We start from the raw sequence: 17037 nt of genomic DNA, 5'->3' as shown, positions 1-17037 counted from the left end.
ACTATTCAACTTACTAACTAAATTTTTTTTCTTACAATACTTTCATCCTAATATAAAAAAAACTATAAAGACAATTAAGTTTTTAATACGAATAATTTTTGAAAATTTTTCTAGTTTTGAAACATAAAGTAAAAAATTTTCTTTGTTCTTAATCTAAATCTGTGTTGTTAGTGTAAAACTGCGCATCAAAAAATATATCAATTAACTTAAAGTAAACTTTTCAACTCGGTCCAAAGAATGCGGTGTAATGGCTGTTTTTTAATTGCTTGAAAAAAAAATTAATGAGAGTTTCAAAATTTGAAATATAACATACTTTTGACTTCAGTTGTTGTTTTAGATTTTTGCTTTTTTTTTTTGTATTTATTAGTTTCGTATAATTTGATAACGATAATATAGGGTTTTTAAGACAAAAAGCTTCCTTGAAAACAAACCTATAGTGTTTAGAATATAACTTATTTTCTAGTTTAACATTATGTATAAGACAAAAAATTACTTATTATTTCAAAATACATTAAATCTTTATTTTTTAGCGCTATCTAGACATGATAGTAATTTACGAGTGTTTGCTAGTATAAAAAAATCCAATCATTTTTAATCGCTTTTTTACGAAACCTAAAACAATAGCATAGTCAGTGTAAGACTATACTTTATCTTGAAACTGAAAACAGCAGTTTAAGTAAGTTTTTTTATTCTCTAAAGTAACTTTAATTCAAAACATTTCTATGCAAAAATATGAAGCTTTATTAAAATTATTGTTAAACTAAAAAGGATTCCAAGTTTTATACTTTTTAAAATTTATAGTCTTTTATAACTAGACCAAATCAATCTGGATAAAATATATATTTTATAAGGGAAAGTAGAAACAGTTTTAACCTTTGTAATGTACTACATAGTACAATAAAAGAAATAAATTCATGACTGTACATTTAACAACATGTTTGCAAAATTTGAATACTATTATTATAGAAATGTTAGAGTACTTTATGTAATGGTTTATACTTTGATAAAAGCAAACAAATATTTATACTAAGGGTAAAGTTCCGATAGTCATAAAAATTTCAACACATTAGATCAGTGGTCGTCAAGCTAATCATATTCTGGGTACACCAAGCTACAAAAATTAAAATTGGTGACCCCAAGATCTAGTTTTAATAAGCGTTGCTAGTGGTGGGACTACGTAAACACTTTTATTAGTGCATTTATCCGTAAAAGCCATAACTCAGTTTGTATTTACATGCAAACCTTTAACAACTGAAGCTGAAATTTTTTATTTGATCCTATATTTAATTGACCTCTTTAGTTGTTTTACCTTATTTTCTTAATAATATTTTTGTTATATGGCTTTGTCTTACAAACTTGTAATTGAACACTTCTCCGCAGTCCGCAATTACTACAAAATCCCCAGTTCAGTGTTCTTTAAGTACTTTATCAAATATGAACTACATACTCAATCTAACTCTATGTATTTTTTTTGTGATCTCAAAGTTTCGTGCACCCCAAAAAAAAGTTTCGTGTACACTAGCGAGCACCAGTGTACACCTTAACGATCACTGCATTAGATAATACAAAAAAAAACAAAAGGATAAATAACTGTACGTTTAACAACATATCTGCGAAGTTTGACTAATTTATAAAATAGTTGTTAGTATTAGACCTTTTTACTGATTTTTAATGAAAAAAGGACCGAAAAATTAAATTGTTAAAACAAGATTTAAAAAGCTTAGTTAGGAAATAATAAAATAAACTTTAAAAAACGTAATATAATAATTAACATGGTTTTTATTTACTTTTTTAAAAATTATTTTCATATGTTTATTTAATATATTATGGAGTTATGTATTTTTTGCCTTTGAATGAGAGATTTAAATTTCCCTTGGCAAATCCCCAAAAACAGCTAGACTTAGTTATCTTTCCAAGATAACAAGTCTGGTGTAAGGTAATTTTAAGTTTACTTACGTGTAGTTATTTATCTAAATGTTTATTTAACTTATGTAAAGAACTTCTTACATTTTGCCGATTAGATAAATAAAACTATCAAGAACTATTTTAAACACCTCCTGAACAATATTAGAGTAAGGAAGTAATTTTCAATAGTTTATATCTTTGACAAGTTCCTTTCCTTTCTCGGTGAACTCAAGATTGTAGTTCAGCCCGCAAGATCCAGCAAGCATGTAATCATCATTTGGGTGATCATATCCCTTGCAGGTGACACTGATCATTCCGAATCTAAAATTGTCTGACATGTCTGCTTTACATTCCAAATGAAAGTCCTGTACGTTGAAACCCTTGTTGGTGCATTGGACGTGTTTTGGGTGGAGTTTTTCGTATCTAGCACTGCCTGAAAAATTGGTATTGGGATTATTATTGTACTGTTAAATCATCAATAAGTTAGCTATTAAATTTTAGCAATTGACTACAAATAATTTGTTTGTAGTTTGTTGGTGCACTGGACCACTTTTGGGTGGAGCGAGCGTTTGGATTGTGCATCATCTAAGAATTTTGTTAGTATTTAATTGCTTAAAACTAGTAAACTAAGTTAACACAAATAGCTTAGTTTAGACTTTTAAGAAACAGTTGTTATTAATACTGCCAATTTCAACTTGCTTAACTTAAAAGAACAGAGAGTTTGTAGTTTCATGAAAAAAAACTGAAAACAAAATTTTTTGAAACAGAAATAGAAAAAAGATAACTTAAAAGAAAGTATCAAATAAACATATATCTAGTTTCTTTAAGTTTGGATCAAGATTGAATTAGATTATCAAAATGTTTAAAAGTTCAATGATCAAAAGAATTAATCATTAATTAAAATAAACTATTTAAAATTAGTACAAGTAAAAATAACTGACTTCAAAATATAATTTTTAAATTTCTCATTACCTCCAACACAGTTCAGTTGTGGCACGGGTGAAATTCTTCTTCTAGTGGTCATTTGACTCTCGTGTAAAGTGAGGACATGCAAGTCTTTCAGCAGGATCTTCCCTTCTTCCTCCTCAAAACCTTGGGCAGTAGTTAAGAGAGTTAAACTATAAGTAAATTTTGCAAAAAAAAAACCTAAAAACTGAAGTTATGTTTTTCTACTTTTACAGATCTAGTTGAGCATCTTTTATTCGCTTACTTTAATCTCAAACCGAATTATTTTACCCTTCTAATAAATATTTCTACAACCAATAAAAAATACCCTTATCACGAAGCCTTAATGTTATAAAAGTTATGCACATAACTAGTCAAGCAGAAAGATAACTAATAATAATAAATTTTCTAAATGCAGATTAAAATACATTGCATTTGTTAGTAAGTTTTGTGTTTATGTGTCTACTACATTCAGTTGTAAATTGGTTATTATACTCGTACATTGTGGTTTTAATTTTTTATCTTTATTACTAAAAGAAAAAAAACTGGAAACTACTGTAAACTTACAATTTTGATAAAAGCTACATAAAATCAAGAAGTACCTCGTGTAAAAATTTTGTCATGTGAAAAAAACTTCCAGCAAAAACTTCAAAGTCTGTTTTTTTTTGCGTCGCATACAGTTTGCATTGGGGAGGTTTTCAGAAAATCATATTTTGCTAGCATAAAAGTTTTGTCAAACCATCTGCAATTTTGCACAGGTTTATGAGCTGAAAATTTAAGAGCTTACTGTTTTTGTAAGCGCCCTAATACACACTACTTATTTATCTAAATAGTCGGTCCATATATCTCTATTCTGTGTCATATTCAGAAAAAAATTTTTTAGTTAAAGAAAGCCAGATTGACAAAAACAGATTCTTCTTGACAAGCTTCTTGGTTAAATGTTCAAGAAGCAAACAGCAAGTTTGTTTCATTTTTTAGCACATAAAAATATTACTGTGAAAGTTGAACAAGATTTATAGTTAACTTTGTAGATTTGATTGTTAATTTAAAGTAAAGTAAAATATTTTATACTAAAACTCCCTGGACAAATTCGAAGTTTCACGTTATCATAGTTTTGTTTTTGTGTAATTCGTTTATTCTTTTTCTGTACATTTACAGGGTTGCAACTTTACTTGGAAACCTGGAAAAACCTGTAATTTGACAATTTAGGCAAAAAAATCTAAAGAAACCTTGAATTTGAGGTATCTCGAAAAAAACCTGGATTATTTAACATTTTAACTTGTTCAGTACTGAAGATTGATTTGTTATAATGTGTTGATTTGATAGCTTGTTAGACCGGGAGGTTTGACTGGGAATCAAACCGGTGTATGCGTGAATCAAGCAAAATTCAAGCTTTTGTCAACACACTATGTAGTCCACCGCCTTTAGGTGCACAATTTCAGTAGTAAAATTTCTATTTGAATCTAAAAATTTATCATATTCTATATTAATGATAATTTTGATTTTTTGTTGATCTTAAGTTTCTTTTTATTGTTTTAGTTAAAACTGCTCAAAAAAAAAGTTAATGTATATGGTGTGATGATCCAAAAGATTTTTCTCCACACCAATCCATCAACCATAGTTGTGAGCATTCACATTTTTCTTTCTTTCATATAAATAAAAAATTTAGGTCATCATAATTTTTTTATTATTAAAATACATATTTGAAGTAGCTTTACAGTATCTTTTCAATGTTTTTATACTATTTAACACAGTTTCTTACCTTAAAATTAACTTTCAACTTAAAATACACCCAGAAATGTGTACTTTTGAAACCTAGAAGAAATTTGGAAAACCTGGTAAAAAAATTGAAAAATTGAGTGGCAACCCTGTATTTAGTATCAGGCTTAAAGAGCATGGGGAAATAAATTGATTTTATAAGTTAATATTATTTTTTAGAGTTTAATCTTTGCCATCAGACTCTTTTTACTGCTTAAAAATTTAAAGTAAATTTTGATTTATAAGGGATCAAAGTTGATGACCTCAATAGGTTCCTTATGGAAGGCTAAAACCAAAAAAGAAAAAAACTCTGTTTCATTAAAAATCTATTTTCTCCTTAATTTTTTAAACAATCTTTTCAAATTTTTATTTTAGTCTATTAGTAATATTTAAATTGTTTTAATGCATGAATTTATTTAATTTAGAAACATAAAACTTTTTAAGGTAGAAAAATATCTTAACTCACTCTCTTCTCTGCAATGATAAACGTTTTCTGAAGGTCAATGAGTGAATTTGAGCTCATCATATGTTATTCCACCTGCCATATCTTTGAATTTATCAAAAAAAAATTAACACTTTAATGGAAAATAAAACTATATCTATCGATAAACAAAATGAAAAGTAGAATTTTTATTTTTGACCAACCAAAATGAAACTAAAAACTAGTCCTAAGCATTTATTGAAAAACCTCCGGTGACAAGTCATTTGGAAAACAATCACAAGGTTAAAATCTCAACACAAAAAAACACAAAGTGTGGGAAAATCATAAAGCTCAAATCCCCAAGAAAGTATTTGCTACAACAAAAAACACATTAACAATCCAATCATGTGATCACTGCCACCAGTGTGAACTCACAATCAGCTGTTGCAAACTCAAATAAACCAGTATCTAATTGAAAGTATTAATTTCTATTTGAAAAAAAAACTAGAATAAAGAAATACTGCTTGTATTTGAAAAAAAAACAATAATAAGTATTATATTTATATATAATATATAATATATAAAATAAGGTTAATGTTTAAACGTAAACACTTTCAACTGAGCCCACTTGAAGGGCTTTTAAATAATTTATTCAAATGGCGATTTTAAAAATACTGGAACATATGTTTCACAAAGCTTTAATTTTTCATAAAGCTTTGATCATCAGCCAGTTAAATTCAAAATACAAAGCACTGTACTAAACAAAGATACAAAAGTTATGCAAAAAAACAAAAAACAGTATGGCGTAATATTGTACATTACAAATATTCAGTACAAAAATCGATCTACCTTCTAACTAATTAAACAACTAAAATTAACAAAAACAACAGTTAATTGACTATAAAATGCTTCAAACTTTGTTGTGTTTTAAAAGAAGCTTTTTTATATGTCGACAAGACAATAATTATATATATAATATATATATATAGTATATAAACTGGTTAGTATTTAACCTGATGTAAAACTAAAATAATAAAAAATAAAAAGATTTTATTAACTTTATACTTTTACCTCTAATTTTCTAATAAAATAAAAGTTTAAATGAATAAAATAATTTATCTTAAATTTAGCGCAATAAAGAAAACACAACAAATAAAATTAATTAACAATAAGTAAAATTTATTTCAATAACTTATAACAATCACTCTTTTATTACCAGGAAATTCATAAAATAAAAGACCAACACATCACAATCTGATGCCCAAATAACATGAATCAAATTTCAACACAAACAAAACACACATGCAGAAGCACTCTAGATCTACTTCTTGTAGTTATTTAACAAAAAGTTTTTATAACTAAATTTGAAACAATCTTTTTTTAAGTTTTTAAAAGTTTCAGAAACTTTAAAACAAAACTCGGGACCCAAATACCTAAAGCAGATTAGGCCAAGTCTTGTTCCACATCTTTTGGTTATGATATTTATTTTCTTTGAAAACCATGTGTTGTGTGAGTGAACAGAGCTAGCTAGTGTAAATCTATTGTGCCCTGTCACAAACCCTGTTATAGTATTATTTATTAAAAAAACCACCATTTTTTTTTGTTTTTTTATGGAAAAATTTTATTTATTTAATGTTTTAAAAATCCTAATTTTAAACGTCTTTTAAAACTTTAAATAAATGTTTGCTGAAAACTTTACGTGTTTAGCTTGAAAAATAAAGGAGGAGATAAATTTGTAGGGAAATTTTGAATTAAGAAATTCTTGAAAATATTGCGTTCCAAGCATTTGTATTAGATTTTTTTTTTACAAAAATACCTATATCTCAGAAATAAAAACCATCTATACAGTAATCTTCCTTTATTATACCAACATATGTTTTAGTTTTTTAACGGATTAGCACACTTCAACTGGGTTCTGTAAAAAATAAATGCTGTAATGTAAGAATAGAAGCTAAAGTAGGTGTATAGATGTGTTCATTAAAATAAAAATAATTTCTACAAACTTTAGAGGTGTATACACCTACTTTAGCTTCTATTATTTCATTAAATTATTAAATATTTTACAGAACCCAGTTGAAGTGTGTCAATCCGTTAATACACAGAAACATATGTTGGTACAATAAAGGAAGATTACTGTATAATTTGTTTTTATTTTATATTCCAGTGAACTTGTTAATAAACACTTAAATTTATATTTTGAATAGTTATATCTCAAAAACTAATTAAAATTTTTGTATTCTAGAAAAAAGGGCTTGTAGTTTGAGCTTTCATAAAAGAGCAAATGTTAATTTTTGTAAAAATAATCTTACACTCTCCTATGCCCTTTAATCGAGTAGCTGATGATTGTGGCAAAAGGCTACATAAAACATGTGTACTATTAAAAAAAATAAATTGTATTTAGAAATAAATTTTATACACACAAATATAATAACTACATAAAATAATTTCATAAGATTACAATAGTGTTAACGTAAAATCTCTTTTGTTTCTGTCCAAGTTAAATTATTTCTAATATTATTTCTTACAATAGTTTCACTAATTTCTCAGCAAAAAAATATAGAGTGGATTAAACTAGTACATACATTATAGTTTTTTTTCCTGTTCTTAAATTTTTAAGTGTTTATACACAACACATTAGCATAAACATGAAAGCTCTATCTTCCTTTTTGCACAAAATCAAGTCTAAATTAAACCACATGGTTTGTCTACATCAGGGTTTCCCATAGTGGGCCAAGTGGCCCCCTTAGGAGCCATTACATAAATTTAGGAGGCCATAAGCAGCAAAGGGGCCACAGGGGGGCATGAGGTCATAGTTTGAAACTTACACTAGGTATTCTGGAGTTGACAATGAAGAGCAGAAAAAAATCTTAGGCGTTTTGAATGGTAGTTTTAAAGTTTATACTAGATATTATGAAAAAATTTAAGAAAATTTAGGGGGCCATAAGCTGTAAAGGGGAGAGCCACAAGGCCATAATTTTAAACTTACACTAGATTTTCTGGGGTAGATGATGTCGAGCAAAAAAAAGTTCTTAAGCATTTTAAAGGTAGTTTTTAAAGAAGAAATCTTTTTGGAGGAGGCCAGAGCTTTTTTTTAAATTTTTTAAAGGGGGTTATTTGAAAAAAGGGAAACCCTAGCTAACATAGATCTAGTAAGCATATTACAGATTTTATTCAAGTGGTTTTGTGCTAAATATATTCCATTTTTAGAACAAAGTAGTAACACAAACATGAAAGCTCTTCTGTTCCTGTTCGTATATTCACTCACCACTCTCACATGTTCAGCCACCAAGGAGTGGTTTTCGTCACTTGGTGTCATGGAGGAGCTGTTGAAGAACGAGCAGGACCTGGTGAAGAACTTGGAAGATTACTTGCAAGCGGAAGAGAAAAGATTGGATAATATCAAGAACGCACTCAATCAGTTTGAACAAGTGAGTTGCATTTTGTTGTTTTTAAGACTCTTTTAAGTCTAATGAGGCTTATACTTGAAAGAGTTTATATTACCATAAAGTATAAAAGTTTGTTATATAATTGTTGCCTTCAATGAAACATATTGTAAAATGTAAAATTTTTGTTATGTTGATAAAAGTTTCTATGTCTAGTGATTCTACTTTTTATAAGTATAAGATTATATTAGTAGGTCTATGTATTTATTTATATAATTTATAAATGGTATACTATTAGAATTATTATAGTGCTAAAAATGTAAAACAAAAAGTGGTTTACTTATGTTTTTTGCATCATGTATAGTATGTTGCTGTGATTTGTCTATAAAGTATTAAACCAAATATTTAAAGTGATAAAGTGTTAAAAGTATTAAAGTAAAATTAAGTTTAAACAAAATAACACTTTTTCCAAAGTTATACACATACCAGGTGAACAACCAGGCTGAGTTGGATGTTGATAAGTACCTGAGTCACCCCATCAACCAGTTCAGGTTGATCAAGAGGATGGGGTATGAATGGAGTCAATTGGAAGATCAAGTAAGATCTTTATGAATGTTTATATTATTAAATATTTTATAATATCTATATTAATAGTATTTTAAAAGTATGATGTATATTAACAAAAATAGATACATAAGGAATTAAAAAAAAGTTCACTGTTTATAATAGGTAGCCTCCAAAACTAATAGTTTAAAATGTTATAAAATAAAAGCTAACAAGGTTTTTAAGAAAAAGTTGTTTGTGGTATACATACTTTAAAAAGGTTACATAAATTTTTGAAAAATTTATAAAAAAAACTTTATTGATTTTAGTTATTTCAAATAAAGTTATGATTGTGACCGAGGGGCCGCAGTTTGTCTGCCCTGCCATATAAGATATATAACTATTATGAAAGTTAATTAAAAACCAAGCAAGTTTATTCAAAATATTTTTATAAGGCTTATAATGATTACTAAACTAATTTTTTATAAATTTGTATTAGATCAGGTAGATATCAAATCTATTTGCATTCAATATGAACTTTCATCAAAACCATTTGAACTCATTTTAATACTTGTGTAAAAAGCACAATGTAATGCTAATGTAAATATAAAAATTATGCGTATTCGAACTTCTTTTGTTAAAGTAATTTCAGATTAGTCGTATATTTATCTAGTTTATAAAAAGTAAAAACTGGGAAAATGTATGTAATAAAAGTTGAACATAAAAGTAGATATAAATAGTTAAGAAACTTATTGATCTTAAAGCTAGTTTGTTTTATTTTTAATGATTGTTTTGTTCTTTAATTTGATAAGTATCTTACTTGTAACTAAAAATATTAATTACACAAATAAGCCGTTACTAATGTAAGAATTTAATTCTTGTTTAAGTTTAATTTTAAAAATAATTTAAGTTATTAAAAAAATATAGTATAAGTTTGCCCACTATTCTAAATAATAGTTATTTGTTTAAATTGAAACAAAAATTACTATATTTCAACTTTTAATCTTTTCATAACATTTTTAAAAGAATACCAAGCTTTAATCTTTTGATTAAAAAACGAAAATAAAACACACTTGAGTAAACAACTACAATTTGTGAATTTATATTTCTGAAAGGTATATACAATAGGTATAGATGTTAAATTTTTAAAATAGTTTTACTTTATAAAACTAATAAAAACTATTTAATATTTAATCAGGTCAATGCAGACAACAGCCAGGAGTTCATGGAGCTTTTCAACTCTAGGAAGGCTAACTTTCCAGGTCAGTTTTGATTTGACAGTTTTTAATCATTTATCTAAAAACCTCATGCTTTAACATTCACATGTGAATACCAGAAACTCATTAAAAAATAAAATTATACTTTATACATTAAATAAGATACAGTTTTAGAACTGAAGAAGTAAGCAGTTCCTAAAAATTGTTAATGTCTCAATTTTGATTGATTAAGATTTTTTTTTATATTAATAATAACAGTAATTTAAATTCATCTTTGTCATTTCGCTCAAGTAAGTAAGTTTTTTTTGTTAATGGAAAACCCTTGTATCTATTTTATAAAAACGTATTTTTTACCAGGTGAGAACGACTTGAAAGGTTCTGCCATGGCCTTGTTAAGGTTGCAGGACACATACAAACTGGACACCAAAATGTTCGCAAGCGGCAACATAAAAGGACAGCTGTCAAACCAGTCCCTTTCAGCTGAAGATTGCTACTACATTGGCAGGGAGTCGTACCTGGCTAAAGACTACTATCACTGCAAGGTTGGTTTGATTGTGATAGGAATAACTCATTTTGAAATTTAAGGCCATAGAGGGGTAGCCATGGTTTACTAGTTGATCTTATTTTATAGATTTTTTCTAAGCTTTAAGTTACTTTTTATGGTTTTAAAAATTCGAATTAATTTTTGAGATATGACCAGTCAAAGTCAGGCCGCATAATAGGTTCTCTATAGGAAGCGAAAACTAAAACAGCAAATAAAGACTATTTTGTTTAAAATCTATCTCCTCCTACATTTTTTAAGCAATATTCTTCAAACTTTCACAGTCTAATCTTTATACAATACCAAAAAACTTTCTTTGTGAATTTAAAAAAATTTAAGTAAAAATTTTTTTTTTGCCACAAAAGTACCTTTTCCTTAAGTTTTTGCCATAAAATTTTTAATATTTTAAATTATCAAAATTCATAAGTAACATTTTTTTCTTATAATGTAAGGAACATTTTCTGAAAATTTGAAGAAGATTGTTTGAAAAATGAAGGAGGAGATAGATTTTTAGTGGTTTTTAAAATTTCTGAGAAAATTGACCCCAAAAAATCTGGGTTCCTACATTTGTATTGAAAACTTTTTGTAAAAAAAATATCTGAAAATTTGAATGATATTTTCAAATTCTATAAAAACTGGGATATATTTTGTAATTAAAGCTTTCATATAAAAGTCAAAGTTAAATTTTGTAAATATAAGTCAAGTGTTTTACCCCCCTATGGCCTTAAATTACAATATAGTGTGTTTAAAATAGTATAATAAGTTTTTAGTTCTTACTGTATTGTGTTTAATATGTACTAAAAAATTTTTAATTTTTTAACACACAGATTTAGCAAAAAAAATTTAAAATTGTCATAATAAATGTTTAAGGCTTGATGTACACTTAATAGTCCAAATGTTTGATTTATAATAGAATTATTTTGTTAAAAAATACTTTTTTTTTCTAACAATTGTAAGTTTTTAAATTTTTTTCAATGTTTTATAACACTTTCCCGTTTGGTTAAGCAATATACTTTTTTCCACTTAAGATTACTTACCAACTTAACCAATTTTCAAAGGTTTGGATGTCCCAAACACTGAGTATGGACGAAAAGGAGTACACTTACTTCACGAAATTCGATGTGATGGACCATTTATCGTACTGTCTTTCAAGAACTGGTAATCTGAAGAGAGCCATGGATATCACGACTAAAATGATGGACATTGATCCTTCCGATGCTAGGATTCAGGGAAATTACAGGTATTTTGAAATAATAAACAGTACTTTTTTTAAAGTTTTCATATTAATAATTAGTTTTAAGTATATCTTTTTGTCATACAGGTAAGACAAAATAAGAAAAAATAGCAAAACTAGTGAGCGTAATTTAACTTATACTAAACATATACAGGTAAAAATAAATTAAGTAAACTTTTAACTTTTATTTAAAATCCAAACGTTAAAGTTAAAGCATATACTTCAAGAAACTTTTAAGACGGTGTAGACGCCTTATAATGTGTCTTATTAAACATATAAATATTACATTTAAGCAGTAATAAGTAATTACATGAAAAAAACATTGAGTATTTTGTACAAAAGTTTTCAACCATAATATGTCATTAAACAAACATATATTATATTTCATATATCGTTTACATAAGCTTTATTCAATGCATTTAGTTATTACTTAATCTTTTCAAAAGGTACTTTTAGAAACTACTTGACATAGCTCTTAACATTTTAGAAACATTAGTACTTATATTCTATTAATAAAAATTGTACATTTTAGTATAAACATTTGATTTTCATTTCATTTCATAAAACATTGAATACATAAAATAACTTTAATAATAACTCCTAATCCAAACAGGTACTTCCAGAAACTACTGGGCAGCAACCGCAGGGGTGAATCAGTTCTTTCGAGACAAGACGAAGTTTACCTTTCTGGGCAGGATGGGCCCGCCAAGAGACCTGAACTTGGTAATTACTATTCATTAAATTTTATATGTCATATATTTTTCTATCTATTAGTTTAAACTTGGTAATTGCATCAATAATTATTATCACAAGTCATAATTATTATAATTATATTTTGAATTGTATTTTATATTTTGAAAAAATCTAATTAACAACTGTTAATCGTACTTGGTAAATTACAAAAGACTCGTTAATAATTATTTAGCTAGGCTGTATTTTTAAGTATTTAGTAACTTTTAAAATTAATATATCTATATAAATTAGAAACCTGAATTAGTTCATTGCATTACAATGATAATTATTAATTATATTTAATTAAGCAATTACAAGAAGCTGTATTTATTGTTATTGTTATTTAATTATATTTAATAGGTAACTACGAGAGACTGTGCAGGGTTCAACCGGAACTTAAGAAGAAAGTAGAAAGGAAGTTGAAGTGTTACTACTGGACCAACGGCAATCAACCAAGGTAATACTAATCTAATAAACATTTATCAATAGTTTTGGTTGTGATTATTTAGAGAAAGTAGAAGTGCTTCTACTGGAGGATTGGCAATAAGCCAACATAAAACTACTTTCACGTGAATAGAATGTTATTATTTTGTCTCTTAACATTTGTAAATAAATTTATGTTTTAATCTACTTAAAAAATCTTTTTCATATCAACTATAAACCCAAGTTCATTATTAACCAAATATTGTATTATAACACCTAGACTAACTTTATCCTCTTTCTACTTGTTTCAATTTAATAAAATATTGTTGGCATCTAAATTGTTATAAACTGATTAATACTTTCTCCCATCAAAGTAGGAAAAACTTAAATTTATTTATAATAGTTTAGACGCCATTGATTAAATTTGTGTAATTATAAAAGGTTTGATATTATTTTTATTTAATGTACATAGAAAATAATATCTTAGTGTTTTTTTATAACTGAGATTAAATTTTTATAAACAGATTAATAATTTCTCCAATTAAGATGGAGGAGATGTACCCTTCTCCTCACATCGTCAGGTTTTATGACGTCATAAGCGACAGTGAAATAAAAGTAATCCAGAGACTTGCTAAACCAAAACTGTACAGAGCGACCGTTCAGAACCCGTTGACAGGTTTGTTTGTAAATATTAAAAACAAATCTTTTTTTAACAATTTTTCCTTGTATTTTTGTAAGATGGGTTTATTTTCGAATTCTTCAAAATCAAGTTTAAAATTTTAAAAAGCTGGTTTTCCAAAAAGACATATAAACCATAAAATTTGAGTTTATAACTTGGTAAAAGTGTGCATCTTTTTATTATAAGTAGACTAGTTGTTTTGTGCATATAATGAAACTTTTAATATTACAACCACCACATGAGTTCTAGAGTTTTTTGCAGACTGCGGATAAGTAAATTGTATTTGATAAGACACAGTTGTAACTAACTGATAAATAAACAAACAGGAGTACTTGAGAGTGCTGATTATCGTGTTAGCAAGTCAGCATGGTTAAAAGATCACGATGACAAAGTTGTAAAGAGAGTGTGCCAACGTATTGAAGACATAACAGGTTTGAATATGATAAAATATTATTATGATAAATATGATTTAACTTCCAACATGATAGGATTGTATCTTGATATATTATTTTTGTGAGAGTGTGTCTGAGAATAAAATATACCATTATTCGTATTATTATCCGCAAGTTTAATATTAAATAACACTTTTAAATGAAAAGTTGAAATAAGTTAAAATGATTTTAAATGTTTTTAGAAATTAAATTTATTAAACAGGACTTACTATGGAGACAGCAGAAGATCTTCAGATTGCTAACTACGGTATTGGTGGACAGTATGAACCACATTACGATATGGCAAGGTAGATATTGCAATTCTTTTTTAGATATTTTAATTTAGTTTTTTTTTCTTTATATTTGTAGTATTTATGGTATTTGTGGACAGTGTGAGCCTCATTATATGGCTGACACATATATGTTTGTGTTTTAATTCAGACATTAGTTGTTTATGACAAGATAAAAATTAATTTATTGTTTTCACTTTTTTATAACTTGTAATTTTATTAACTATGGATTTGGTGGATAGTATGAATCACAGTGTATTATGGGAAATAAAAGCTTTAATATATAATTTTGATAATATTTCAATTAAATTCAATTTTTTAAGTATCTTGATATTTTCAATAATTGGATGTTACAAACCTCACTATTACATGCAAGGTTAATTAATTATTATTTTTTAATTTTAATTATTAAAGTCGACCAAGTAAAGGTAAGCGTAAGGCTTATACAAGTTTTTTTTGGTTAGATGCGATATAAATAATTCGTAAAGTACTCAATGTATTAGTATTTCATGGAATAATTAACTTACCAAGTATGGCAACAATGAGAAAATATCTAGTGTATTTTTTTTAGGAAAAAAAACATTTAAATTGAATATTTTATACAGAGAAACGGATGCAGGCCAGTTCGATGAAGAAATAGGAAACAGGATCGCAACATTTTTATTTTATTTCACTGATATTAAATACGGAGGTTCAACTGTGTTTCTTACACCTCAAATCGCTGCAAGGCCCGTGAAAGGTGAAAATTATTAGTTACATTTGAGATAAGAAAATATATTTAAAAAAAATTTGATAAACAAGAAGTGGAGAAAAATAATTGCATTTAAGATTAAATTTTGAACAAATGAAAATAATACAGAGTTGATATATTTTGTAACACTTGGTAAAAAATTGGTATGAAGTTTTAACTTAAATAGTTAAATTAGATTATTAGATTGCTTCAAATAAAAAAAAATAAATTTAGTGCAAATCAGAGAAATATTACAAGATTAGTATTATAAATGAAGAACAATAACGCAAATTGATAAAAATAAATATAATCTAAACAAATTTTAATTTAAACAGGTTCAGCAGTATTTTGGTACAATTTGTATCCTAATGGCAAAGGAGATATGAGAACAAGACATGCTGCTTGCCCAGTATTGACAGGTATTTGATAAATAATATAATATTAGTTTGATATTTTTCTTTTTACAAGTTTATCAATTTAAAACTAAAATAAAATATTAAAATAATTGTATTAACAGATTTAGTATTATGCAATATAATAACATATTAGTATAGTTTTACTGGCATATATATAAAGTGATTTATAATGTAACAATATCATATTGATGTAACAGTAATATATGATGTTTTAACACAAGTACAAAATTTTAATACTGACAGGTTTTAAGTGATTGTTAGTGTGTTAAAATTTTATGAATACAACTATAATAACTGGTTTAAAAGTTATATTCAACAATCCTTTGCTATACTAAATATAATATTTTTATAAAGGTATCAAGTGGGTGGGAAACAAATGGATTCACGAAAGAGGTCAGGAATTCAGAAGAAAGTGCAAGTTGGATAGGTATGCTGATAACAGGATTTTCTAGAGAGAAAGTTTGAAGATTTTTGTCCATCCTGTATATATACTGTATATAAGACATTTCGATTTTGTTCATCAGATATTTGATTGAAGCCAGTATCTCCTATTCATGAATGGGAAATGTAAATATGGAACATTTTTGCGTGTAAAGTCTGGGACATTTGCAGTACATTATTTACTTTGAAATTTATTTTTAACTAAGTTATGGATTTTCAAACATTTTGAGTGTTATGTTAGTTTATTTGTAAAATACAAAGCTGTTTACAACTTTATTGAACTTTCATAAATCATTTGAAGCATAAATGTTCATTAACAAACTTTATATTTTGTTTGAATCTAATTATGTAAGCTTTATCGAACAAAACCCCTACGTTAAGTTTATTTTTTACTTTTTTCTGTACAGCTTTTGAAAAATCACTTAATTTTTTTGAAAGAACCAGTTTATATGTAGCAGTGTAAAACAAACTTAGTTGTTTAAAAATCTTTCACATATTTTAGTTTTAATTAATAAGCTGTAATCCGTCTAAATTTTATTTGCACGTTTTAATTATGAGAAGATCATTATGTATTAATATTTAGCATACTTTGAACATGATAGTTTTAATGTTTAACTGCTAGTTTTATTTTGCCTTGTTTATAATTGTTTTATAGTTTATTCATTTAGTCTTATTATTTTTTATAGAATAAGTATATAAAGTTTCTAGTGTAATATTTACTAATGTACTAAACAATTTATGCCAAACTATATATGTGTTATTTTTAACACACTTTTTAATTTTTTTTTGATATTATTTTTTATCAGAGTAATCTTTTCACAAAGTGTCCTTTCAAGTTTGAATTTTATATAATGAACTTTTTTCAATGAACTTTTGATTTGCCTTTTATAAATATCAAAAATCATGTTTAAATACTACAGTGGTAATTTTTAATCATAATTTGTAATA

At 26.4% G+C, this 17037-nt stretch overlaps 2 protein-coding genes across 2 annotated transcripts; one reads left to right on the top strand and one right to left on the bottom strand.

The window, feature by feature from the left end:
* Positions 1 to 2087: 2087 nt before the first annotated feature.
* On the bottom strand, positions 2088 to 7783 carry LOC145832120 (store-operated calcium entry-associated regulatory factor-like). Its single transcript, XM_082939476.1, has 3 exons — positions 7723 to 7783; positions 2878 to 2997; positions 2088 to 2338 (listed from the first exon to the last, which is right to left on the bottom strand). Exons 1-3 carry the CDS (start codon positions 7781 to 7783, stop codon positions 2088 to 2090), a joined length of 432 nt encoding a protein of 143 aa, XP_082795602.1.
* Positions 7784 to 8241: 458 nt separating this feature from the next.
* Positions 8242 to 16689, top strand: LOC145831212 (prolyl 4-hydroxylase subunit alpha-1-like). Its single transcript, XM_082938356.1, has 13 exons — positions 8242 to 8457; positions 8902 to 9009; positions 10154 to 10217; positions 10530 to 10714; positions 11772 to 11953; positions 12561 to 12670; positions 13040 to 13136; positions 13627 to 13778; positions 14108 to 14212; positions 14436 to 14520; positions 15108 to 15241; positions 15568 to 15651; positions 16003 to 16689. The coding sequence occupies exons 1-13, from the start codon at positions 8257 to 8259 to the stop codon at positions 16098 to 16100; spliced, it is 1605 nt and encodes a 534-aa protein (XP_082794482.1). The 5' UTR covers positions 8242 to 8256; the 3' UTR covers positions 16101 to 16689.
* Positions 16690 to 17037: the final 348 nt, after the last annotated feature.

The sequence above is a fragment of the Thalia democratica genome, chromosome 3 (genome assembly GCF_965202585.1).
Source record: "Thalia democratica chromosome 3, ktThaDemo2.hap1.1, whole genome shotgun sequence".
In the NCBI taxonomy this organism is placed as follows: domain Eukaryota; kingdom Metazoa; phylum Chordata; class Thaliacea; order Salpida; family Salpidae; genus Thalia; species Thalia democratica.
The sequence above is the reverse complement of the archived record's forward strand: the minus strand, read 5'-3'. Positions and strand labels throughout refer to the sequence as shown.